Source organism: Trichechus manatus, unplaced genomic scaffold, assembly GCF_000243295.1.
Source record: "Trichechus manatus latirostris isolate Lorelei unplaced genomic scaffold, TriManLat1.0 scaffold00081, whole genome shotgun sequence".
In the NCBI taxonomy this organism is placed as follows: Eukaryota; Metazoa; Chordata; class Mammalia; order Sirenia; family Trichechidae; genus Trichechus; species Trichechus manatus.
Window position 1 is genome coordinate 1,709,326 of NW_004444017.1, and position 26,125 is coordinate 1,735,450.

Consider the following 26,125-nt stretch of genomic DNA (forward strand, 5'->3'; position numbering starts at 1 on the left):
GATATCCTGGACCAAAAAAAAGGCTCTGGGGAAGTTTCAAGAGTGATCTATAAAAAATAAATATGCAGAATGTGGTGACCAGAGATTTTGGTCCTCATTGAAGTTAGAACAAAAAGGAAATGGGCTTAAGTTGCATCATGAGGGAAACATTCATGACCATGAGACCCAGATCAGGAAATAGAGGAGGCCGAGGAGGTCTTTAGAGGAGACTTCTGAGGTCTTTAAAGATTTCTCTCACCAAAATGATTTCTGTGTGGTCCTGGAGGCAGCAAGATACATTGAGCGATCCCCCCAGAATGCCTCGCAGCCCTATATTCCTATATCATTTCATGAGGGACAGCCTCAGGGTGGTCCAGAAATGGTACACAGGACACCAAGTTTCCTAGGTGGTCTAATTGACTGAGTGATTTGACCAAATTTAGTTGACCTTGCCTTATTTTTCATCAAGGGTCAAAAGGCTTATCCCTTCTCCAGCAATCTGGGGTGAGGTGATGCAATCATGATTAAGTGGTTCAAGGAGCTTTGGGAGAGAGGTAGTCTGCAAATCTCAGGGGGTGCTTTAGCCCAATAGGCTAATAGGAACTTGGCAAATGTAAATAGACAGACCTAGGTTGGCAAGGTATACCTTGACTTTATAATGAATTTACTTCCTCAGGGAAGCAGTCTCTCACAGTGATGGGAGGTCACCATGCTGTCTCTCTGAGACCCTTTTAACTCTGAACGCTTTTTGTTATCTACAGTTTACCTTATACAATAAAGTGGATACCCACCACGTGTTCTGTGTGGGGAAAATGGAACTTATTCTGGGGAACAGAGAGGCTTCTAACTTCCCTTTCTCTTGTTTCCCAGATTCCCTCATATCATACAGTGCAGCGCTAGGTTTGCGAGAGATAACAGTAAATATGTCTTGGTTGGTTGGATGGATGGATGGATGGATGGATGCATGGATGCATGGATGCATGGATGCATGCATGGATGCGTGGATGGATGATGGATGGATGGATGCATGGATGGATGCATGGATGGATGCATGATGCATGGATGGGTGCATGGATGGATGGACGCATGGACGGTTGGATGCATGGACAGATGGATGCGTGGATGGATGCATGCATGGACGGATGCATGCATGGACGGATGCATGCGTGGACGGATGCATGCATGGATGGATGCATGCATGGTCTGGGTGAATAGGTGGATGTTTGGATGGGATTGGGGAAAGAAAGCACAGAAGGATGGAGCAAGAGAAGGAAAGAGGGAGGGAGGGAGCAGGGAGGATTGGATAGATGGTCAGATAACTAACCAGAGGTGGGTTCATTTCTGAGTGGGTCTCTTCTCCACTGGGTGCAGAGAGAGACTACCTCTGCGTCAGAAGGCCTTTGCTAACATTGCATTATCAAATATCACTTCTGAGGGAAGTATCTCAAATATAGTGCTTGTTGCACACGCACGAAGGATTTTATTCTTTATTCTGAGAGTTCCTGGTCCTAGCTACCCTCAGATCATAGTGGTTTTAGAATTTGGTGGGATGCAAATCAGATTTATCTTTGACCTGATGGTTGGCTGTAGATTTTTGAGCTTTTCCGGAAGGGATAACAGGGTGCATGGTGTGTGCTTCATCCAAGTACCTTCCGTTGGTGACCAGTGTGGCCTCCTGTGTCCCTGTTGCTGTGCCACATCCACATGTGCCCTGGTATGCTTATCTCTGGGGCTTGTTTCTGTGCCTGTCACTCTATGCCTTTTCCTCTCTGCCTGACTCTCTGCTTGTCCTTCCATGTGTGCACATACATATTTCAGACTTGCTCCATCCTTTCTTTTCACCTGTCGGTGATTCCCTTTGCCACCAGGCCCCAGCGGGGTGTTGCGTAGTCTCTTCCACTCCCCACAGTGACAATTGCTTTCTTCCATCCATCAGCTAGCACGTCTTTACCTCTCAGTGGTGATGACCATCATTCCTGGGGGTGACAAGCTCTCACCATTAGCTCTACAAAACTTATCCTCACATACTTGAGGCTCCCTTCTTCCTCTCTTCTCCCTGGCACTTTGAGATGCTCCTGAGCATTTCACCGTGCATTCTTGGCACCAGTGGCCCCATCATGAAAGACACCAGAGAACTGGTGCAGCAGAGAATGGTGGTTACATGATGGAAGAGACTCTGTAGCATCCCGCTGGGCCTGGTGGCAAAGGGAATAACTGACAGGTGAAAGGAAAGGAAGAGCAAGTCTGAAAGATGTATGTGGTTACAGACTGCCCTGAGTTTAACTCCTGACTCCATCATTTACCAGCTGAATGATTTCGGACAGCTCACTTACCCCCTCTTCATCTCTATTTCCTCATAAGTGGAGGTAATAAAGCACCTACCTCATTACTGTGAAGATTAAATGAGCTAATATGTACAAAGTGCTTAGCATACAGTAAGCACTCAATAAATGCTAGCTGCTGTCATGTTGACTTTGATGGTTGAGTGGTACATTCTCACCTTCCATGTGGAAGACCTGGGTTCAATTCCCAGCCTACGTACCTCTTGTGCAGCCACCACCCATATGTCAGTGGAGGTTTGCATGTTGCTATGATGCTGAACAGGTTTCAGTGGAGCTTTCAGACTAAGGGAGACTAGGAAGAAAGGCCTGGTGATCTACTTCCAAAAATCAGCCAATGAAAACCCTATGGCTCACGATGGTCCAATCCACAACTGAACATGAGGATGGTGCAGGGCAGGTGGCATTTCGTTCCATTGTGCATGGAGTCACCAGGAGTCAGGTGTGACTCAACAGCAACTGACAACAACAAATTATCATGATGGTGATGATGTGGCAATGGTGATGAAGGTAGTGATAATATTGTTGATCTTGTCTGTCAGTTTCACATTCAGGAAATTCTGTGTTTCCCATAAAGCCTTTCCCTCCTTCCCACACTCCCACACTAGCATCCCTTCTTCTCTTGCAGTGAAAGCGATGTCAAGCAACTCTGGCTGCAGCTGAAGAAGGATGAACCTCACTTACTGTCCAACTTTGAGGATTTCCTGACCAGGATCTTTTCCCAGCTCCAAGAAGCCCACGAGGAGAAGAACGAACTGGAAAGTGCCCTGAAAAAGTGAGTACCCAGCCTCAGCTGCTCTTTGTACATACGTGTGAAAAATAGCAATACAAAGCGTAGCTTCTCTTATATCTTCCACTGAAACATTTCATGAGGTCTACATAGGCCGGGCCCTCCGACTGCGATAATATTTTTTAAACCTTCATTCACGTTTATTAACCACTCACCATATGCTAAGCACTATTCTAAATACTGTACCTACACTAGCTCATTTAATTTTCACAACAATTCTTTGAAGTAGGCACTATTTTACCGATGAGGCACTCAAGGCATTGAAAGGTTAAGTGTCTTGGCCCAGATTACATAGCTTGTAAGTGGCAAAGCCAGGATTCAGAGCGAGACAGTCAGTCTGGCACCTAAAACCAGGAGGTATACCACTATCCCCATCTCTGAGCAGTAAGGCCCCAGCATATTGGGCCTATCCCCCGACTCCAGACCAGCCTCACTTTGCCTTAGGTGGAGTTTCTGTAAGGTAGTTCATCGCCCTACTTACTGAATGTCCCCCCTCCTGACTGCTCTCTCCTGTCATAGCTGTACATATTGTCTGCTTCCCTCTTTGTCCTCAACCCTCTCCAGGTACAGAGTGATTTCTAGGATTCCTCTTTCCCTGAAGGAGACAGGACAGACAAGTTAAACAACACCTGAAGAAACTTCAGAAGATCTGAACCAGAGTCAGCACTGGCACACTGATCAAAAATGCAGGGCAAGTCTGATAGGCACTGATCCCCTTATGAGAATGAATGTGCCATTAGGGGCGCTGTGCTTGTTCACAGTCATTTAGCGTACATTTACAGCAGTGAGCTCTCATTTTGTGAAACATGGAGTTAGATATGGTGAAACTTAGGTCAGTCATTTCAGGATTATCTTGAAGGTGAGGCCAGAGTGAAGAGCTGGGTTTTGGTAGAGCTTGGAAGCCCATGGAGGTGGTCCTCCCTCCCATGCCTCTGCCATGCAGTCTTATCCATGCCCACGGATTTCCTCCTTGTCTGTTCCTAACAATTCCATGGCTACAATATTCCACAGACCACTCGCCCCACTGTTCAAGCCTTGCTTCCCAGAAAAGCTCTGTGGTGCCCAGCACTGCCTCCTGGGTGGCAGTATTTCAAAGTCTACCCGGAAGTGGTAAAGAAAAGGCACACAAGCCCCTAGTTTAAAAAGAATTGATCACTATGTGTCTTACTGTGTAGATCATCTGTCTCCATATTCCTCTGAACCCCAGCCTTTTTACGTTTTGTGCCTCCCCCATGTCAACTCTAAAAACACTTATTGGTGACAGCTGGATATACATTGTGTTATTATTAGGTGCCGGCCAGTCAATTCTAACTCATAGCAACCCCATATGACAGAGTAGAACTGCCCATAGGGTTTTCTTGGCTGTAATCTTCATGGAGACAGATTGCCAAGTCTTTCTCCTGCAGAGAATCTGGGTGGGTCTGAACTGCCAACCTGTCAGTTAGCAGCCAAGCGCTTAACCATTGCACCAGCAGGTCTCCTTTGGGTGTACATAGGCCTAGAAAAAACGGCCTTCAGGATCCTGCATTATGGGGAAGTTAAGGGCAAAGAGTGCGGGAGGAAACATGGTTTGACTAAAGGAGTGTTAAGGGTATTCTGTTACTGTTGCCTGCCCTTGAGTTAATTCCAACTCATAGTGACCCTATATGACAGAGCGGAGATGTCCCAAGGGTGTTCTAAAAAAATAAAAGGATGTTCTAGGGGAGAGGAATTTCCAAGGCTTGAGAAGGGAGGGTAGAGTCAAACCAAACCAAACCATTGCTGTTGAGCAACATTTTTCTGTCACGGAGCAGCTGGTGGGTTCAAACCACCGACTTTTCGGTTAGCAGTCAAGTGCTTAACAACTGTGCCACCGGGGCCCCTTTTAGCTGAGTAGTATACCTCTGGAGCCCTGGTGGCATGGTGGTTAAGAATTTGGCTGCTAACCAAAAGGTTGGCAGTTCAAATCCACCAGCTGCTCCTTGGAAACCCTATGGGGCAGTTCTACTTTGTCCTACAGGGTTGCTATGACTCAGCATTGACTTGATGGCAACGAGTGTTTTTTTTTTTGGTTTAGTATACTTTTATGTACCCTTTAGCTGATTAAGCTGTGGAGTCAGACAGACCCAAGTTGGAATCTTGGTTCTGCCACTAACTAGCTGTGTGACTTAGGACAAACTACTCAACCACTCTGAGTCTCAGCTTTCTTAACTATAAAATAGGGTTAAGAGTATCTACCTAACAGAGTTGTTGCTGTGAAGATTAAATCTCACAATGCAGGTGAATATTTGGAACAGTGCTGTTGTTGTTAGGTGCTGTTGAGTCAGTTCCGACTCATAGTGACTCTATGTACAACAGAACGAAATACTGTCCGGTCCTGTGCCATCCTCACAATCATTGTTATGCTGGAGCCCATTGTTGCAGCCACTGTGTCAATCTAATCTCATTGAGGGTCTTCCTCTTTTTCCCTGACCCTCTACTTTACCAAACATGATGTGCTTCTCCAGGGACTGATCCCTCCTGATAACATGTCCAAAGTATATGAGACATAGTCTCGCCATCTTTACTTCTAAGGAGCATTCTGGTTGTACTTCTTCCAAGACAGATTTGTTCATTCTTTCGGCAGTCCGTGGTATATTCAATATTCAGCACCAACACCACAATTCAAAGGTATCAATTCTTCTTTGGTCTTCGTTATTCATTGTCCAGCTTTTGCATGCATATGAGGCGATTGGAAACACCATGGCTTGGGTCAGGCGCACCTTAGTCTTCAAGGTGACATCTTTACTTTTTAACACTTTAAAGAGGTCTTTTCCAGCAGATTTGTCCAGTGCAATGCGTTGTCTGATTTCTTGGCTGCTGCTTCCATGGGCATTGATTGTGGATCCAACTAAAATGAAATCTTTGACAATCTTTTCTCTGTTTATCATAATGTTGCTTATTGGTCCAGTTGTGAGGATTCGATGACAGTTAAAATAATTTATGTTATTATTTTTTAATTTATATTATTATTACTTTAAATAAGTATGTTCATTAGTTTGAGAGAATTTGCCTGGCTGAAGTGGAGAGTTTCAGCCTTGATATAATTGAAGGTGAAGTTTAAGGATCCCTTTATCCTTCCAGACAACATGGAGTAGAGCTGTGCTACTCGAAGAGTGGGTCTGTGGACCAACAGCTTCGGCACCACCTAGAAACTTATCAGGAATGCAGACTTCCAAGCCTCACCCCAGCCCTGCTGAATCTGCATTTTAACAAGATGTCTTGTAGCTTCTTGTGTGGATTTGAGAAGTTGACGGTGGTGAATCAGGAGACTTGGGTTCAAGTCATACATGATTCTGCAACCAGCTAGCCCTGTGACCTTGCTCAAGTAACTTGGCCTCTCTGACCCTTGGTTTTCTCACCTATAATATAAGGGGGCTGGATTAGTTTACATCCCTCACCCCATGCTCACTCCCCAGCCTCAGGATTGCTTGCCTGGAATAGCCCAAGAAGTCAGATAGCACCTTCCAGAGAGGAGGGTGCTTTTCTGCCCTCTAAGGAGGGTAATCACGGCCTGGATGGCAGACACTTACCCAGTAGTGGTGGGGAATCTTCTCTGTAGGATGCTCCTCTGCCAGTCCCATGCTCCTGGGGAGAGAGGAATGCTTCTTACTTGCTGAAGAGCCTCTTAGCCCTGACGTCCATCTGCAAGTAGCCTGTATCAGTGCTTTTGCACTAATTTAGTGATTACTTAAAAAGGTCTTGAGATGAAAGTCAGGTCCACTCTTGGCTGCTTGTGCAAAACTAGCTCAGCCAAAGATTCCCAGCACTTGCATGCCCATCCTTAGTTGATATCCCTGCTGACTACACCTGCCCTGGGGTCAGCTAATCAATGCCCACTCCTGGCTGGGGAGCTCTGGTGGGCTTGGAGATTCACTGAGCTCTCTGGCCAGTCTCACTCAAGGTGTTCTCTAGGTGCAAAGCCCTGAGCTGCAGGCTGTCATGAGCAGAGCAGTGAAGTAGGAGTCAGGAGAAACCTGAATTCTTGCCCAGGCCCTGCCCCTTACCAGCTGTATGATCTTCGACAACTTGCTTTACCTCTCAGAGCATCAGTTTCCTTGCTGGCAGCATGAGAGAATTGTTTTTCAAACTTTGTGTGATTACAACTCACGGGAAGAAATGCATCTTACTTTGCAACCCCCATACACTTATGCGTGTGTATAACTGAAACAAAAGTTTCATGAAGCGGAACTCATCCTTATTAAACATGACCCACTCTGATCTTTTTTTATTATACTCTCTTTTATTCTCTTCTCTTCTGTTAAAAAATAGTTGGTCAAACCCTGTGACCCACTTCATTGAGTTCACCACCTGCTTCTGAGTTATAACTAGGCCAGATGATCTCCAAGGGCCCTTACAGCTCAGAAATCTAACAAGAAAGTGGCAGCCCCTGTAGGGTCTATTGTTGATGCAGTTGTTGTATGCTGTCTAGTCGAGTCAATTCCAACTCATAACAACCCTGTATGACAGAGTAGAACTGCCCCATAGGGTTTCCTAGGTTGTAATTTTTACAGGAGCAGATTGCCAGGTCTTTTCAAACCACTGACCTTTTGGTTAGCAGCTGAACACTTAACCTTTGGATCACCAGGGTTCCTCATCTATAGGGTCAAGAATATTTAAACAGGATTCTGGTCTGTACAGAGGACTCAGGATGAAGTTAAGTGATTCTGGGACATCTTCTAAGAGAAGATGAGTTTGGAGGCTTGAGGGGCATATGCAGGGTTTGGTGAGGGAAGAGTGAGAAAGCCTGTAGGAATGGCCTGATGTGAAATTCAGGCTGGAGCCATGGAAGAATCCTGAGGAGAACAGCAAGTACTGAAGTATACTTGAGTATACTTGAGCTGTCGGAATATCTCTTAGGCTCCTCTACAAGCTGGATTTTCAATATAGCGTATGACATTTCAACTCTATCTTTGAAACAAGCCCCTGTCCCAGAAGTCATTACCGCTGTGTGTCCATCCCGGGGCTAGGCACCAGGGGAACATAGCGTTGACCGAGCACCTACTCTGTGCCAGCATTGAGTTCAGCAAACAGAACAAAGAGTCCCCATCCTTGAGGAGTTTATGATCACACTGGTGAGGAAGAGCTTATACCCATAAAAATTCTAAAGAAAATGTAGCTGCCACAAAGCCAGCCAGAAAATACCTGTGCTGTTGAAATATTAGACATGCTGCCATTCGCGGCAACAGCAACCTTAGTTTCCTCTTCCTTTTCCAAACCACACACCTTGCTTCTTTCTCCCACAGGGCCCAGAGCAAATGAGACTGACCTTTGTAGGCCTTAACCAGGCCAGGCAGGACACAGACTTCCTAACCCCAGATTCCCAGTCTGGACCCTGACCTTCAATGGTCACCAGTCTTGCTGTAGTAACCTTCCTCTGCAGAGTCACCCTCCAGATTCTGGGAGGTAGGAGGATGCAGCTGAAATGGGTTGAGTGCTTGGGGAAAGCTCTTGATAGCTGATGTCAGGAGACCCAATCTCAAAATGTCCTGGGCTACTGTCAGAAATAACCCAGTGACCTCCTTACCTCACTGCCATGAATGGATTCTGTTGTTGTTGTTGTATTAACCTGCGTATTGAGGGTGGAGGGAGGAGGCAAGTCTGGAAAATTCAATCTCCCACTCCCTTGACCTTTTGGGCAGAGGTAGAGGAAATCTCAGATTTGAGCCTATTGAGGAATCCTGGGTGCAATGTTTAACTGTAATGGGTGTCCGCCAGAAAGCAGTCACAGCCCCACAGGGCAAGGTGGAGGACAAGGCCAAATGCAGGAACTTCAGGCTAAAGCCCAGTTCCTCTGGTGAACTTCCAGAGTGAGGCATGTTCCGTCTCTGTACCTCTACTTTCCTCCCAGGAAGTGGGGATTAGATTGCAACCTCTCTCCTCCGCAGTCACTGTGCAGAAGTTCAGAGAACTTTACATTTTAGCATGAGGGATTTAGTTTAGACACTAGGAAGAGTTTCTGCCCATCAGAATTAGGAACTTCTTTGCCAAGGAAAGAATACTTTCTATTTACCTTTTTCTGGGAAAAAACGTTTGCCATCTCCAGAAGATGTAGAACAGTGCTGTCTGGAGGCAAGAGTAGACATGGGCTTCTCATCACAATCACTTGGGGTGCCCAAACCCCAACCCAGGAGGTTCAATTGGCCGTATCTGGGGTGGAGGCTCAAAGTCTGCATTTTAAAAGTATATTGAGGGATTCAGACTTTTGACCAGATTTGGAATCTGCTGGATAAATTGACCTTGTTGGATTCCTTGCCAGGATCTAACCCTGAGGCTAGGGGTAAGGATGACTTTGACTGTGTCTGTGGAGTGCTTTGAGCTTCTGAATAAGAATGCTTTCCAGATCAAAGGCCAACCACTGGGCTGTGCTCTGCCTGCACTGGCTCAGCCCTCACGAGTCAGCTGCCTGAGCAGGCTGCCCTGGCTGCCTCTTTCACATCATTAGTGGACCACACTTGGCCTTCACAAGCTGAGCAACGCTCTCCCACTCCTCATGATCACTTTGGAATCAGTTCCTCATCTGCACAGTTTTACTTTGTCCAATGGAATTAGGCTGCAAGCAGTTTCTTTGGAGCTTGAGGGCCCTTAAGTTGCATCCGCTGCCCTGGCGCTGTCCACATGCTTTCTATCTAGAGCAGTTTCAATGGGCGCTGAGAGGGTGTCCAGACCAGGAAGGACTGTGTCTTAGAGAGCCGACAGACAGCTGATATCCAGCACCCAGACACAAACCCAAGAATTGGTGCTCTGTGGTGTGGGGCTTCAGGAACATGCAACCTTTGCTGGGGTTGCCAGGGGGAAGGTCATCGTTTCCTTGGCCTTAACCTCCAGGTAGAGCAGCAAATAACCAGTTGCCATCGAGTCGACTCCAACCCATGTGTGTCAGAGTAGAACTATACTCCATAGGGTTTTCAATGGCTAATTTTTCAGAAGTAGATTGCCAGGCCTTTCTTCTGAGGTACATCTAGGTGGACTGTAACCTCCAACCTTTCAGTTAGCATCCAAGCACATTAACCATTTGTACTTCCAGGGCAGCAAATAAAGCATCCTGTATGTGGCAGAGTCCTTACGCTCCGCAGGGTTCTCAAGGATCTTGCGGAGGACCTTAACTGTGGTCCTTGAATGTTAGTTTGCTTCAGAATTCCCAGAGAATCTTATTTAAAAGATAAATTCCTAGGTCCCTCCCCCAGAGAGTCTAAATCCGTATGTCTAGAAGACGGGACCCAAGAATATGCATTTTAGCACACATCCCAGGTGATTCTGATACAGGCATTTCGTAGAGCACACTTTGAGAAGTGCTGCTTTAGCCTATTCTTCCAGAATATATCATCCTGCAAAAGATAACCCCCAGGGTGCCCTTACAATCCATAATTTTAGTCCTGTTTTTAGAGTGAAGTTAAGAAGTTCTCTGGGAGGACTGTAGGTGACGAGGCAATGGCTTAATCAGGCCCACGTTTTTTATTGATATATTATTATCTGAGGCAGAACGGCGTTGTTAACATTGCCCTGAAAGCAAATTGAAGGGTGAGGATTGTTTGTGCTCTAGGTACACCATGGGCACGATATGTAAACCTGACTAATGAAAAATAGTTTGCTTTATAGGATGGATAAAGCTGCAAAGCTGGTTTATACAAGGCAGCAGAATCTAATTAGGGAGGAACCATCCATCTTGAAAATCCAATTGGCGATTTCACAGCCCTTGCAGAAATTTTTACAAACTACTATGTTTGCTTTTCATTCTGCTCTACTCCAGTTGTGTGTGTGTGTGTGTGTGTGTGTGTGTGTGTGAGAGAGAGAGAGAGAGAGAGAGAGAGAGAGATGGATACAGAAAGAGGCAGAGAGAGACAGACAAATAGAGAGATGGAGAGAGACTGATTTCAGAGGAACCAAAAAACCCTGCACAGGAATTTTCTAGTATGAGTTTTTTTTTGCAGTCCAGAGACTGCAGCTGCCTGAAGAAGCTGACAGGGGGCAGTGGTGAGTATGAAGCCCTCACCTACCATTCTCATCCCAAGCACAAAGCTGGCTGAGGCTGAACTTGCTTGCATTTTTTTCTCTGACAAATAGCAGACACGGAGTCTTTTCCAGCCTGTGGGCAGTGTGTTGGGGTACATGGGAAAGGCAGCCAAACCCTTCTGGTGATCTTGCTCCTCTCCTGTCCCAGCAGCACAGTCAGTAGCCCCCATTCCCTGTCTGCTATAGACCTGTCTGTTGCTATAGCACCTTCTCTTCCTATTTGTGCTCGTTCCACAATTGACAGGTTAGATGGAATTTAAACACTGACAATCCTAAACACAAACGTATGCAGTGGTCAGTTTTAAAGCATAGGATCCTTGGGAAGACAGGGTGATGTTGTTGATGAAACCATGGGACCAAGAGTCAAGGCCTAGGTTCCCCCCCCTACTCTGATCCTGGCAATTTGAGTGACCACAGTAGGCTACTTTCCTGCTTGGACCATCCAGGCTGCTTTCCGGCTTGGACTCTCATTTTCTTCACATGCAAAACAAAGGAGCTGGGAATATATGGGCTATTTAAGCTCAAAGTCTATGACTGGGGCAGGGGCAGAATTCTTCCTCTCTTTGTGTCTGCCTTTCACCTGACTTTGCAAACCAGGAGCCGTATTTGTCAGACCACTGCCCACTCATACTGAAACACATGAAATCACAGTGATGACTTTCCAAGGCCAGGAGCCATTTCTGAAGCTCTGCCTTAAGTTCACACCTCGGAAATTTATCTAAAATGTAGAGACATGCCATTTCTTCTCTCCAAGGTCAAGACTACGCCTTCATTTGGGAAAGGAAGAAGCTGCTTTTCTCCTGTAATCATTTTAGCACACACCTGCCTAGAAAATAAGGAATGGACCAGATGACTTTATGAGGCCCCCTACTGTTCCAATCAATTTTATTCCTAAGTGAAGGCAAAGGAGAGAAGGAACAGAAAAAAATGCTTTGACAGAGCAGCATTCCGTAGCTGGAAGGCCTTGACCTGTGAGTCATTAGCTGGAGCCCCAGTGGTATCGAGTATTCCTGCTTCCCTCCAGGGCAGCACCTTAACTCTCTGTGTGAAAAGCACTCTGTAAAGGTTAATTAATTTTCACAGTCCCTGTGGGAGGCTGGCAGGCTAAGTTATTGCTAACTACATCTCACCTTCTAGTTCCCTGCAAATTATCCATAAAGGCCTCTCAGAACCTAGGTCTCGTATTTACGTTTGAGTCACTATTTCCCACATATTCCATCCTCATCCCATCCCCAGCTCCTCAACACCCCAGCACACACACGCACTCATACACATACTTATGGTCATCTTTTAGAGAGAAGGCATTTGCTATAGTCAGACACACTGGGTGACATTATCCACAGGGTTGGACCTGAATTTTTCATCCTGCCTTTCAATAGGACTCATACTTCCAGATCCATCACTGCCTTATATACATCTTCAGTATATAACTTTACTCCCTCCCCTCAGCTGCAGAAAACCTGCCTTTTCTGGACTCAGCCTTTCTTAACTTTTCCCTCTGAGAATTCTACCATCTTCTCACCACCAGAATAGGTAGCCATCTCCAATTCCCTTCAGCCTGGGCTCTGAGGTCGTATCATTACTGTCAGATCAGAGCCCACGAAGGCACTGTGGGGTCCAACTTCATGACGCATGGCTTCTTCTGCCTGTTCCTCAGCTCTGTGCCACTTTAGCATCGGACTTAGTGTTCTTAGATGCTAACTTCCTGGTGTGTAGAGACCTTAACTTAAATCTAAGTTATTTTACCCAAAGTAATACTTTCAGAAGGGCTTAACCAACACTTTCTAATGGTGACAGTGATATTATAGGTCTCTCTTTCTACATTTAATCTCTACTGAGGCACCCTGGAGCCCTGGTGGTGCAGTAGTTAAGAGCTACAGCTGCTAACACAAAGGTCGGCAGTTCAAATCCACCAGCTGCTTCTTGGAAACCCTATGGGTCAGTTCTACTTTGTCCTATAGGGTGGCTATGCATCGGAAGATACTTGACAGCGGTGAGTTTTTGTTTTGTTTACTGAACCACCCCAGGGTTTTTCCCTTCCCTATGTCTTCCGTCCCCTGATGTTTCCTCATTTCTGCACAAATCATTCACACCGTACACACCAAGCTGCTCCATGATTTACCTTCAGTTGCTACTTGCCGCTTAACTGGTCTCTAAAGGAATTAGAGAGCAGTGATTTTCAAAATGGCGTTCATAGGCCTCTGAAGGATCACAGAGAACTCACTGAATTAGCATTTATTAAATTTATTCTATCTTCTACCTACGGTGCTAGACACTTTCGCATGCATTATTTAATCCTCACAACTTTCTCTAAAATCACCACCCTGAGTTTTCAGATACAGAAAACCCAAGGCTCTCTGAAGTAATGTGACTTGTCCAAGGCCAGAAGACTTGTAATGTCAGAGCCAAGATTTGAACCCAGGTCTTCTGACTCTGGGTATAGTAAACTCTGAGCCAACCATAGCTGTGTCCACACACAGCATATGATGTTATGACCCACACTACCCTAGAACATGATAGAGGAGCTATCTAGCCATCACAGGGAAAGAGAAAGGAGAAGGGAGATGTTAGTGTTTACGACTATTGCTAGTTTTGGCTGACTCCTTCTCCACACATTTGTTCCTCTCTTCCACTGAGAACTCATGGATCTTTCCCTCCCTTCTTTTTCATCTACCTCTTCTCTGTCTCTCCCTGCCCTTGTAGCTCAAAATGACTGGGGTGAGATAGCAGAGAATGAAAGGATTAAATAGGTACTACCTTGGGGGACTGTCTGAGAATGTCTAATAGAAGAGAGGTTGATAGTTATGCCGAAATATTATTAATTAATGGCTCAGAGAGCTCTTTACCAGTCTGTTATGGGTTGTTGTCCTTTTCTAGCTCAACATATTTATCAATGGCATGAATAAAGGGAGATAAGGGAGAATATTTTGCAGTAATGAAGAAGTAGCATCCTTAAACAAGATACAACAGATAGAAACCTTTATGTACCAAACAGCATACCAGCAAAATACGTAAGGCAGAAATTTTTTAGAAAAGCAAAGAAAATGTGATAAAAACAAGACTCTTACTAGAAGACTTTAACAAACTTATCTCAGAATTTGACACATTAGTCAGGTAAAAAGTAAATTAAGCATATAAATTATCTGAAACTATCAGTTAGCAATCTTAATTTAAGAGATGCGTGTATAATCACGTGCCTTACAAATAGAATACATGCTCTTCTCATAGAAGTTATGCAAAACTGATCATATTTTTTGCTACAAAGAAAAATTTAATAGACTCCAAAAAAATAAATATTCTACGTTACCAGTGTATTCTCTGACTATAATACAATAAAAGTAGAAATTAATTGTTTATGATTTTCTAAATCACTCTCAAATAAATTAAATGATCAAAATCAACATTGTACATTATTTGGCTTACATTCTGATTGAAAATTTCAAATATCAACAAAACTTGGAAGGTCACTGAGTACACTGCATTACCAACTGGAATCCATTATAACGACAGGCTAGAAAGACGGACTGAATCTAACAAATGTGAAATCTAACAAAATTATGTTTGATTGAGATGTTGCTCTTGTGTCCAAAAAGCCAATGGCAGAAGCAGAAGGCAGGGGAGATATGATTCAGTAGTACTATCTTTAAAAACAACAACAATCACACAGACGTAAGATTTAGAGGTTTTTGTTGACAAATAGGTTCAGCATTCATCAGCTATGATGTGGCTGCCAGGAACAGTTAATGCACTCTTAGCCTGCGTGAATAGCTATACAGCATCTAAAAAAACAGAGGCAATAGTCCAGCTCCAGTCTGCACTAATCAACTTCATTCATTGGACATTCAGTTTGGGACTTGAGAAAGACAAAGTAGAACCCATTCAGAGAAGAGTGAAGAAAATAGTGAAGGAGCTTGTCACCACCACCCCTACCACCACTCCTCTCTCCCCACTACCCCTCTAGCCCCCCACCCCACCCCACGCAAAAAAAAATCCATATGTCAGAAGAAGTAGAAAAGCACTTAGCCTAAATCCATGGTAATTTCTTAAAGTCTTGATGTTGTTCTCAAATATATGAAAGGTTTTTATGGAAGGGACTAGACCATGGAAAGACAACAGAGCAGTCCAAGATGATAGAACTGCTTAGAAAAACAGCAAGTTCCCCATTACTGTGGGTGTTCTAACCTAGTTTGCATAAATACTTGATGGGAATATTGTTACAAGGATTTTAACACTGGGAGATTAAATTCCCATGGAATCTAATGTTCCCCTGTTATGGTCCATGGGCTTCTGAGTTTGGTACCTAAAGTGTTAAATCCTGTTTTTACAGACTTTCAGCATTAACGTTTTGAGCACAGGCCCTGTGAGTGACATAATTGATAGCGATCTGATGTCTGGCTCTGGGTGCTTACAGCCTACTTGAGCTAGCATAAACCCAAATGAAACAGTTGTTCAGGACTATTTAAAATAAAATGTAAAATGTTCAAATGAAGACATAAGGTGCCTTAAGGATTCAGAGAAGGGGTCAGTGAGGGCCGTCATAGATGGGGAAATCCTCCCAGACAAGACTTCAAAGTACATGTTTGTGTACACCAGGCAACGTGAGTGGTTTGGGGAATTGTGGTAACAGAGATGTATAGTGTATATAATAAGCAAACATGATCAGCTGCCTCTTTCCTTTGATGGCAGAATATGGCATGCCCGGCTAGACTGCCACCCTCCATATGTGCAGATCTTTTTAGTGTCTCTTGCCATTATTGTTCTCACAGCCACGGCGGAGCTTCCGGCAGTCTCAGGCTGTGGGCTCTGCAGTTCCTGCTCACACACAGCCTGTGTCTCTAATGGATTCGTCTGACAGCTTTTGTTGACCAAGCTTTCTGTTCTTCATCTTTTTGCTTGCCTCTGACCCTTTCCAAACCTAGCAGCCCTTTCATCCCTGAAACAACAACTCTCCTCCCACTGGAGAGTACTACCCTTTGCCGTCTCCAGCCCATGATAATAATTACAATAATAAAATAATCCCTTACATTTATTTAGGCCTCTGAGGTTGTGAATGCTTTCCACATCTACTCTCTGGTTGGGTTATCATGACAATGCTGGGAAGAACATAGGGCCAGTGTTATGCTGGGATGTGAGGAGGTCAGATCACTTGGCCAAGGTCACGCTGAGGACATGAGCTGGTTCTGGGATCAGAACCCAGGTCTTCTGATCCCTGAGCTGGTTTAGTCTGAACAGCACCTGAATTCTCCTCATTCCCGGACTGGTATGTCTAATCCAGGCCTGGCATGAGTCGAACAGGGACCTTTGTGTTCCCAGTGACCAGCACAGTGTCCATTCCATACTCAGAACTTTATAACTGTCAGTTGCATGGGTGAATAACTAGAGACGGCTGACAGGATTATGCTCCATATGATTACAGAGAAATTAATCTCACCCACAAGTCATTTAGGTCTGGGAAATCTCCCAGGAGGCCAGCTTTATTAAAAATCATTTCCGAAGACCTGCTTCCATGTCATGAGTCTGGTTTGGCCAGGGCCACTGATGCCCACCTGGAGTCACAGGGCATCTTTGGAGTGAACCCAGCTGTGTGAGGAAGGGCTAGGAAGAGGCACCATTCAGGCTACATCTGTCTTCCCTCCATTTATTTTATTTTATTTTTTTAGTGGCTTGAAAAATTACTCAATTTGTGACAAGTAAACTGACACATGAGTGTGAAAAATATGGGGGGTTATTAATTGAATCAAATAAAACCTAGAGCAAAGTTAATATAATATAGTTAATGGTGTTAGAGAATTAATGCCCTACATGGTTATTAGGCATAAATGGTAAACAGTTTATATGAATGACTATAATTGTTGTTCCTGTTGTTAGGCGCTGTCGATTGAAGACACCATGGCTTGGGTCAGGTGCACCTTAGTCTTCAAGGTGACATCTTTGCTTTTTAACACTTTAAAGAGGTCTTTTGCAGCAGATTTGCCCAATACAATGTGTCGTTTGATTTCTTGACTACTGCTTCCATGGGTTGATGGTGGATCCAAGTAAAGTGAAATCCTTGACAGCTTCAGTATTTTCTCCATTTTCATGATGCTGCTTATTGGTCCAGTAGTGAAGATTTTTGTTTTCTCTGTGTTGAGGTGTAATCCATATTGAAGGCTGTGGTCTGTGGTCTTCATCAGTAAGTGCTTCAAGCCATCTGCACTTTCAGCAAGCAAGGTTGTATCACCTGCATATCACAGGTTGTTAATGAATCTTCCTCCAATCCTGATGCCAAATTCTTCTTCATATTGTCTAGCTTCTTGGATTATTTGCTCAGCATACAGATTGAATAAGTAAGGTGAAAGGATACAACCCTGCTGCACACCTTTCCTGATTTTAAACCATGCAGTATCCCCTTGTTCTGTTTGAACGACTGCTTCTTGGTCTCTGTACAGGTTCTGCATGAGCACGATCAAGCGGTCTGGAATTCTCATTCTTCCCAATGTTATCCGTAATTTGTTATGATCCACACAGTTGAATGCCTTTGGGTAATCAATAAAAACAGGTAAACAGGTTTCTGCTATTCTCTGCTTTCAGCCAAGCTCTGTCCGACATCAACAATGATATCCCTCATTCCATGTCCTCTTCTCAGTCCGGCTTGACTGATTTTTGGATTATCTTCAGCAAAACTTTACTTTCGTATGATGTTGTTTGATAATTTTCTCATTCTGTTGGATCACTTTTCTTTGGATTGGGCACAAATATGGATGTCTTTCAGTCGGTTAGCCAGGTAGCTGTATTCCAAATTTCTTGGCATAGACAAGTGAGCACTTCCAGTGTTCATCTTTTTAGTGAAACATCTCAGTTGGTATTCTGTCAATTCCTGGAGCCTTGTTTTTCACCAATGCCTTCAGTGCAACTTGGACTTCTTTTTTTAATACCATCCGTTCTTGATCATATGCTACCGCCTGAAATGGTTAAACATCAACCAATTATTTTTGGCACATTGATTCTCTGTATTCTTTCCATCTTCTTTTTATTTATTTATTTTTTCCCATACAAAAATTTATACATACATTTTTATGTGACTCTAATTGCTCTCCCTGTATTGCACAGTCCTCCTTTCCACCCCTGATTCCCCATGTCCATTCAACCAGTTCCTAACCCTCTCTGGCTTACCATCTCACCTCCAGACAGAAAGCTGCCCGTTTAGTCTCTTGTATCTGCTTGAGCTAAGAGGCACACTCCTCACGAGTATCACTTTATGTCCCACAGTCCAATCCAGTCCCTGTCTGAAGAGTTGGCCTCAGAAATTATTTTAGTTCTGGGCTGATAGAGAGCGCAGGGACCATGCTTTCTGGGGTGCCTCCAGTCTCAGTCAGACCATTAAGTCTGGTCTTCTTACTAGAATTTGCGTTCTGCACCCCACCTTTCTCCCGCTCCATGTCGGACTCCTTCCATCTTCTTTTGACGCTTCCTGCATCGTTCAGTATCTTGTCCATAGACTCCTTCAGTACTGCAGCTCTGAATTTTTTCTTCAGTTCTTTCAGCTTAAGAAATGCTGAGGCTGTTCTTCCCTTTTGGTTTTCTAACTCTGGGTCTTTTGCACATTTCATTATAATACTTTACCTTCTCAATCTGCTCTTTGAAATCTGTTCAGCTCTTTTTCGTCATCATTTCTTAGATTTGCTTTATCTACTCTACATTCAAGAGCAAGTTTCCAAGTCTTTTCTGACATCCATTTTGGTCTTTTCTTTCTCTCCGGTTTTTTAAATGACCTTTTGCTTTCTTCATGTATGATGGCCTTGATGTCATTCCACAACTCTTCTGTTCTTCAGTCATTACTGTTCAGTGTGCCAGATCTATTCTTGAGATGGTCTCTAAGTATAACAGTGATTGTGAGGATGGTGCAGGACTGGGCAATATTTCATTTTGTTGTACATAGGGTCACTATGAGCCGGAAACTTTGTCTTCTCGAGCTGCCCTTTGAAATCTTCTGTTCAGCTCTTTTACTTCATCATTTTTTCCTTTTGCTGTCCTTGATGTCATTTTTTGATGTCCTTGATACCATTCCACAACTCATCTGGTCTTTGGTCATTAGTGTTCAATGAGTCAAGTCTATTCTCGAGATGGTCTCTAAATTCAGGTGGGATATACTCAAGGTTGTACTTCAGCTCTCGTGAACTTGTTCTAATTTTCTTCAGTTTCAACTTGAACTTGCATATGAGTAATTGATGGTCTGATCTGCAGTTGGCCCCTGGCCTTGTTCTGACTGATGATATTGAGCTTTTCCATCATCTCTGTCCACAGATGTAGTCGATTTGATTCCTGTATATTCCATCTGGCGAGGTCCATGTGTATAGTCGCCGTTTACACTGGTGAAAAAAGGTATTTGCAATGAGTCCTTCTTCTTAGTCTGTCTTAGACTGGAAGCTCAGATGAAACCTTTCCTCCATGGGTGACCCTGCTGGTATTTGAATACCGGTGGCATAGCTTCCAGCATCACAGCAACACACAAGCCCCCATAGTACAACAAACTGATAGATGCATGGGGGTTTCATTGCAAATACCACGTGTATGGTTACCATTTATGTTGTTGGAAAAAGGTATTTGCAACGAATAAGTTGTTGGTCTTCAAAATTCTACCGTGCGATCTCTGGCGCCATTTCTATCACCAAGGCCATGTTTTCCAACTACTGATCCTTCTTTGCTTCCAACCTTCACATTCCAATCCCCAGTAATTATCAATGCATCTTGATTGCATGTTTGATCAATTTCAGACTGCAGAAGTCGGTAAAAATCTTCAGTTTCTTCGTCTTTAGCATTAGTGGTTGGTGTGTAAATCTGAATAAGTCATATTAACTGGTCTTTCTTGTATGGATACTATCCTATCACTGACTGCACTGTACTTCAGGATAGATGTTGAAATTTTTTTTTGACGATGAATGTGACACCATTCTTCTTCAATTTGTCATTCTCAGCATAGTAGACCATATGATTTTCCAATTCAGAATGTCCAATACCTGTCCATTTCAGCTCACTAATGCCTAGGATATCGATCTTTATGCGTTCCATTTCATTTTTGATGACTTCCAATTTTCCTGGAGTCATACTTCGTACATATTAATGGGTGTTTGCCGCTGTTTGTTCTCATTTTGAGCATGCCACATCAGCAAATGAAGGTCTCGAGAGCTTTACTCTATCCACATCATTAAGCGACTTTATTTTGAAGAGGCAGCTCTTCCCCAGTCATATTTTGAGTGCCTTCCAACCTGAGGCTCCTCTTCCAGTACTGTATCAGACACTGTTCCGCTGCTATTCATAAAATTTTCTCTGGCCAGTTTTTTCAGCAGTAGACCGCCAAGTCCTTCTTCCTAGTCTGTCTTAGTCTGGAAGCTTCACTGAAACCTGTCCACCATAGGTGACCCTGCTAGTATTTGAAATACTGGTGGCATAGCTTCCAGCATCACAGCAATACACAAGCCACCACAGTATGACAAACTGACAGACGAGTGGTGGTGTAACTGTAATTAGTATTGCTTTAATATAGCAAAAATCAATGTTTAAGTTTCTCTCATCTCACTTTACTAGTTCTCCAGTATTTATGTAGTTGGAATCAATATCTAAATTTTTCCTTGATACCATTTACCATCTAGCCTCTGAGTTTCTTCAAGCACAGGAAGGTAATTCAAAGAGAAGTCCATTTTGCTTCTAAAAGTTCCTTCAAACTGTATCTATTTCTGTCCCTATGGGTTCCCTATTCAACAGCATGGACCTCTCCTATTACTTTCCTTCCAAGATCTTTTATTCATTATGGGTGAGCTGAGGACAAAAGTAGAAATCCCAAACATTTACCAATAAGAAATTTCTAACTCTTATCCAAAAGGCATTTGGTACACCAGGGATGTCAGACACATCAGTAAAGACATCCAGCTCATGGGCCCCAACTCATGGGGGTCTTAGTGTCACTGTCACTTTTGCTGAGTGATACCCCCAGCCACTGCTGCATAGTTGCTCAAGTCCACAGTTGCTCTACTCTTGAGAGTAGAGCCAAGAAAGAGACTCAGGGTGTGGTGCTCTGACATGAGTGCCCCTGACCATGGACACTCACACCCGTTCCTGTGTCTGGGTCAGTTTTATGCTTTCCATAGACCTGGAAGAACACCAGTCAAATTGAGTCCTAGTCCTGATTCATTCCTCAGTCTGTGTACATGGTACAGTTGTTCACCCAGCAGGTGAGAAAGGGGCAGTGAAGTCAGGTGTGATGAAGCCTCGGGCAGTAGGAAAGGTCTGGCACTGGATCAGACCCTCATATAGATATGGGAGGTAGGGGTTACAATGACAGAGGGCCCCCAAGAATAAGTACATTACCATTGTTTATGGGGTTTTTTTTTCCCCCCAAATCTCCCTCATACCTCTGTGAACTGAGAATCACTGCTGTTCCCTCAATTATTAAAGTCCCTTACTTGAATAAAGGGCTGTGTGGGCTTGCCATCCTTTGAGTTTAGAATGGCAAGTGCCAAACCTTTGGGTATATATGGGTGCTACGTGTTCAACATCAGCCTGTTCACTGGAGCCTGGAGTTCCCTTACCAGGAGATGGAGAGAGGGTTGGGAGGGCACCAGAGAGAGGGCTTTGCACTGCACAGTCAGAGAAAAGGTATAGAGATGCAGTTACCTAGGATGTTAATGCTTTGGTGTGATAACTTCCAGTCTCAGTTCAAATGCAAATACCTGATCCTTCCTGACTGAATTTTGAGGAGTATAAGAAGGAGGATCTATTACTGGGACAAAAGGGGGGAAAAGAAGAGAGAGGTAGGTGTCAGAAAAGGGAAGTTGGCCTCCTTGGGGATGACCTACAAACCTTGTCCCCATGGCCATTTGTGTCTGTATAGAAGCAGAGTACTCAGGCACTTACGTACTGTCCTGTGGGTCTTTTCAGAGTGGGGAGAGTGGGGAAGAGGACATGTCATTTTCATCACCAGCCTTTAAACCAGCCCTGCCATCTTGCAGTCCCTGCCTGTGGCCCTGTGCCTGAGATGGGATGAGCAGTTAGACAGGCCTGGCCCCCTTCCTTTGTGGTGGGTGGTGTGGTGCTGGTTGTTATCTTCGTCATGGAATATTTTGAGAATCTGCTGAGAAACACGAATCACACAAACGTCAGCACACAGTTTCAGGGAGAGTCCTCTGATAGTGCAGGGTCAGACGGTACTGATGTGGACAGACAGAAAGAATCCAAATAAGTACATGATAAACTAGGAAGCCAAACAGGAAGGAAACCCACACAATGCAACTTTGTACTGTCTACAAGCATAGGGATCACTGGGCAATAAGAATGGTGAGTCTAGCCAAGGCCTGGGAGCTTGATGTTAAAATAAAGCAGAGTAAAGGAAGATGGGTCCAGGGAAGCTTCACTGAGGAGCACATGGACCATCTGGGAATGATGGCCAGGAGACAAGTTTCTGGGGACAAGGAGGGGCTGCACCCAGGCTGCTGAGGAGAGACCACAGAGAACCTACCAGTAGCCAGAGTAAGCCCTACTGGGCCACTGTGGCCTGTGTCCCTGTAGGGTCAGCTAATCCTGAGGAATCGATTCCTGCAGCTTTGGCCAACCTGACCCCTGTGGTCACCCCATGCCCTACAGCTCCTGCTGGAACTTTGGTGTCTGAGCTGCAGGAGTTGCCACTGTGGGATAAAGGAATTTCCATGTGGCCCTCATCAGACTCTCCTTTCACCACCTCTGTAGGAAAATTGCTGGTTATGATGAAGAAATCCAGCATCTCTATGAGGAGATGGAACAACAGATCAAAAGTGAGAAGGAGCGGTTTCTCCTGAAAGTAAGTGTCCATTCCCCAGGCTTGGCTCTGAGGGCCACGTTAAAATATCAGCTATTCCATGAGATTCACTCTGACTACTCCCCATCCCCAATTTAAAATTGCAATGCCCCCACCCACAGCACTATTGATTCCCTCTTACTCTGCTTTATTTTTCAAAGACCTTGTCAACTTCGAACATGGTACATAATTTACTTACTTGTTTTTATTGATTATCTGTTTCCTTCTACTAACGTGAGCTCTACAAGAGCAAGGATCTTTATCTTTCACTTCCTAATGTACCCACAGCACCTAGAACATGTCTGGCATATAGTAAGTACTCAACAGATATTTGTTGACTGAATGGATGAGCAAATAAATGAATGAATGAAATAAAGCAGAATAAAGGAAGATGGGTCCAGAGAAGCTTTGTTGAGGAGCACATGGACCATTTGGGGGTGATGGCCAAGAGACAGAATGGAAGAATGAAGGTGTGTGCTTTACCAGGAAAGGCAGTCTTAAGATTGGGTTTGACATTGACTGGTCCTCAGACCTATCCTGCAGGCCCAACCAAATGCACCAGCCCATTATACTCCATGCTCAGGAGCTGCTCCAAGGGAACACATGCTATCCCTTCTATCCTCTTAGACACCTAGAAAATTTGATAGCAGAAGAAAAGAAAATCCCACTCTCCTCTATACCCTGGGGGAAAATTTAAGACTTACATCCCTTATTCCTAGTCATCTGGCATTTACTCAGCCACTTACCAGCGCTGCTATTTGTCTTGGGAGTCCAGGAGTGCTGAAATCCTCTCCTTTACCAAGCTAAGCAGGGTCCTTTCTGGAAAATATTCATAAAACAAAGCTATAGGAAACTCTCTATTATTCATTTTTGGATTATCCATTTGGTGGGTTAAGCAGCTAGTCTTTGATGTTGAATGTTGCCCCCCCACCCCGCCCCATCTGCCTCTCAGCAGTGACCATGGCTGTTGTCCCAACCCTTTTCCTCCTCCTTCATGCAGGATGATTTGAATCTATTTTTAATTTTATGCTCCCTTGGATTATCCACACCATGCTCCATTTAATTATCACAGATGTTTTCAAACTGAGAGGGAATTGAATGCTTTTCAGAAAAAGCCAGTCATATTCTCCAACTCCCAGAGCCCTCTGAAGTCTCATCAGTATTTCCAGACCTCCTCTGTCTAGTCCCTGACCTTCAGCACAGTTGAACGAATGTAAGGCAGACAGAACTCACACATTCCTCACCTGGAAACCTGACAGTTTTCTTGAAGGATGCATAGGGAGGTATTTTTGTTTCTATTCTGTGGACAAAGAAAAGGAAATCCAGAAGAATGAAGTGGCTTGTCCAGAGTCACCCAGTAAGTTAGTTGGGCAATGCTAGATTAGAACACAAGTCTCCTGGCACCCAGCTCAGGGCCCTTTAAACCAAACCTGGCTCTGTTGAGTCCATGCATCCTAGTCACCCAGGCACTTTCCTCTTTATCCCACAGCCAGGTCCCAGCACCCCTGCATCATCAGGGCCTCAGCAGCCCTGAGTGCGGAAACCCACTTCTAGGGTGTGGCATCCTCAGGGCAGGAGGTGCTGCTGGAGGGGAGAGGAGACTGAGTAGAGGAGCAGAGAAGTCAGGAGGAGCAGGGCCTGGGAAACCCCTCAAGCTCTGTGGGAAAATAGTGAGGACTTAGACCATCAAGAAGAAAATCTGTATTTCCAGATCGAGGGGCGTTTAAGGGGTCAAATGACAGTGCCCAATGTGGGACAGAATATTCTAGTTAGAAGGGATCTCAGAGGTCTTCTACCGCCCCCTCCCATCTTCCAGTTTACAGATGAGAAAACTGAGGCCTGAGATTAGACCTCGAACCCCTGTTTCCCTGTCTAGTACTCCCCCACTAAGTGACATTATCTCTTTGGGGATGGAGAGTGGGGCACGGGCATGGTCACACTTGGTGGGAGTCCATTTCACATCTTACTGAGTACTTGCAAAATTTCTGCCTCATCTCATCCTCACTAATAGGGCAGGCAGGGCATTGAAGCCCTGGGATGTTGTGGGAATGGCCCCGAAGTCCAAAAGGACAGGCCCTGCCCCTAGGGCTCGTGTTTGGTGAGAGATGAGCCTTTGGTCTTTGCCAAAAAGCTGTAGAGTAGGTTTAATATTAAAAAAAAAAAAAATCTCCAACCTAGGTACATTTGGGCTTCATGTGTCCCCTTTTTGGTTTGGCAGGACACAGAGAGGTTCCAGACCCTCAGTCAGGAGCTGGAACAGAAATTATTATCTAAGGAGCAGGAACTGGAACAGCTCATCCAGAAGCAGAAAAGGGTATGTTTCTGTCAGTGTCCTCAGAGTACCTAGCTCATCATTCCTTCTTTTTCTCTGGCTCCGGCCTATTTTCCCTGCTGTTCACTTATGGACTGTTTTTTTTTTTTTTTTTTAAATCCAAGAAGAACCATTTAGCTGTACAAAAGATAGCATTTGAAATCACACATGACCCCAAGATAAAAGCCTGTAATTCTCCAGTACCAAAGGTTTAACTTGGAAAAATTGCCAAAAACTCCCCATGAGATATCTGAGGACATTTTCATATAATTATACCCAGGAGCCACCAGAATGTTGAAATTTTAATTTGTGTCCTACATCTTGTAAAAGAAAGGAGAGAAATACTATGGTACAAGGGATGCTGTCTAGTCACTGATATTTTGGGGGAGGCTACAGACAAGTTTCTTCCCTCCAGGATGGCCACGGATAACTCCAGTTGGAAGAGGAGCTTAAAAAGTTGGATTTCTCCAACCTCTGTCTTCCCACACACCTGGATGAGGTTCCTTGGTCTCCTTTGTGACTGCTTCCAAATGCTGCAGGTGGATGCAGATAGCAGTGCTCACCTTTGATGTACCTGACCTCCAAGAGGCAGGTTGGCTGGTACATGGTGCAGGGCAGTGCTCACTATGGCTGGGAAGCCTGACTCATGCCCCCAGGAAGATGGGTTACCTGGGCAAGCTTCATGCTCAGGGGCCTCCTCTCCAAAGCAAGGGCTCATGGAGGCGAGGGGCCAGGACACCACTGGCCCCTGTCTTGTTTTGTCTGGTGCTGGAAGGAATCCAGCCCTGCACAGACCCAGACACATTTCTTCCCTTTGAATAGAGAGGACTGTTTTTAGCAACACGTTAAAATATACCTGAGGACACCCC

At 44.6% G+C, this 26,125-nt stretch overlaps 1 protein-coding gene across 2 annotated transcripts in view; it reads left to right on the plus strand.

Annotated features, from left to right (window-relative positions):
- CRACR2A (calcium release activated channel regulator 2A) overlaps positions 1 to 26,125 on the plus strand; it is a 175,621-nt gene that overhangs the window by 97,248 nt on the left and 52,248 nt on the right. For both annotated transcript variants that reach the window (XM_004381176.2, XM_023735676.1), the window contains exons 7-9: positions 2,947 to 3,093; positions 22,858 to 22,948; positions 25,164 to 25,259. In XM_004381176.2, coding sequence (XP_004381233.1) covers positions 2,947 to 3,093; positions 22,858 to 22,948; positions 25,164 to 25,259 — 334 coding nt within the window. The remainder of the gene's footprint in view (positions 1 to 2,946; positions 3,094 to 22,857; positions 22,949 to 25,163; positions 25,260 to 26,125) is intronic.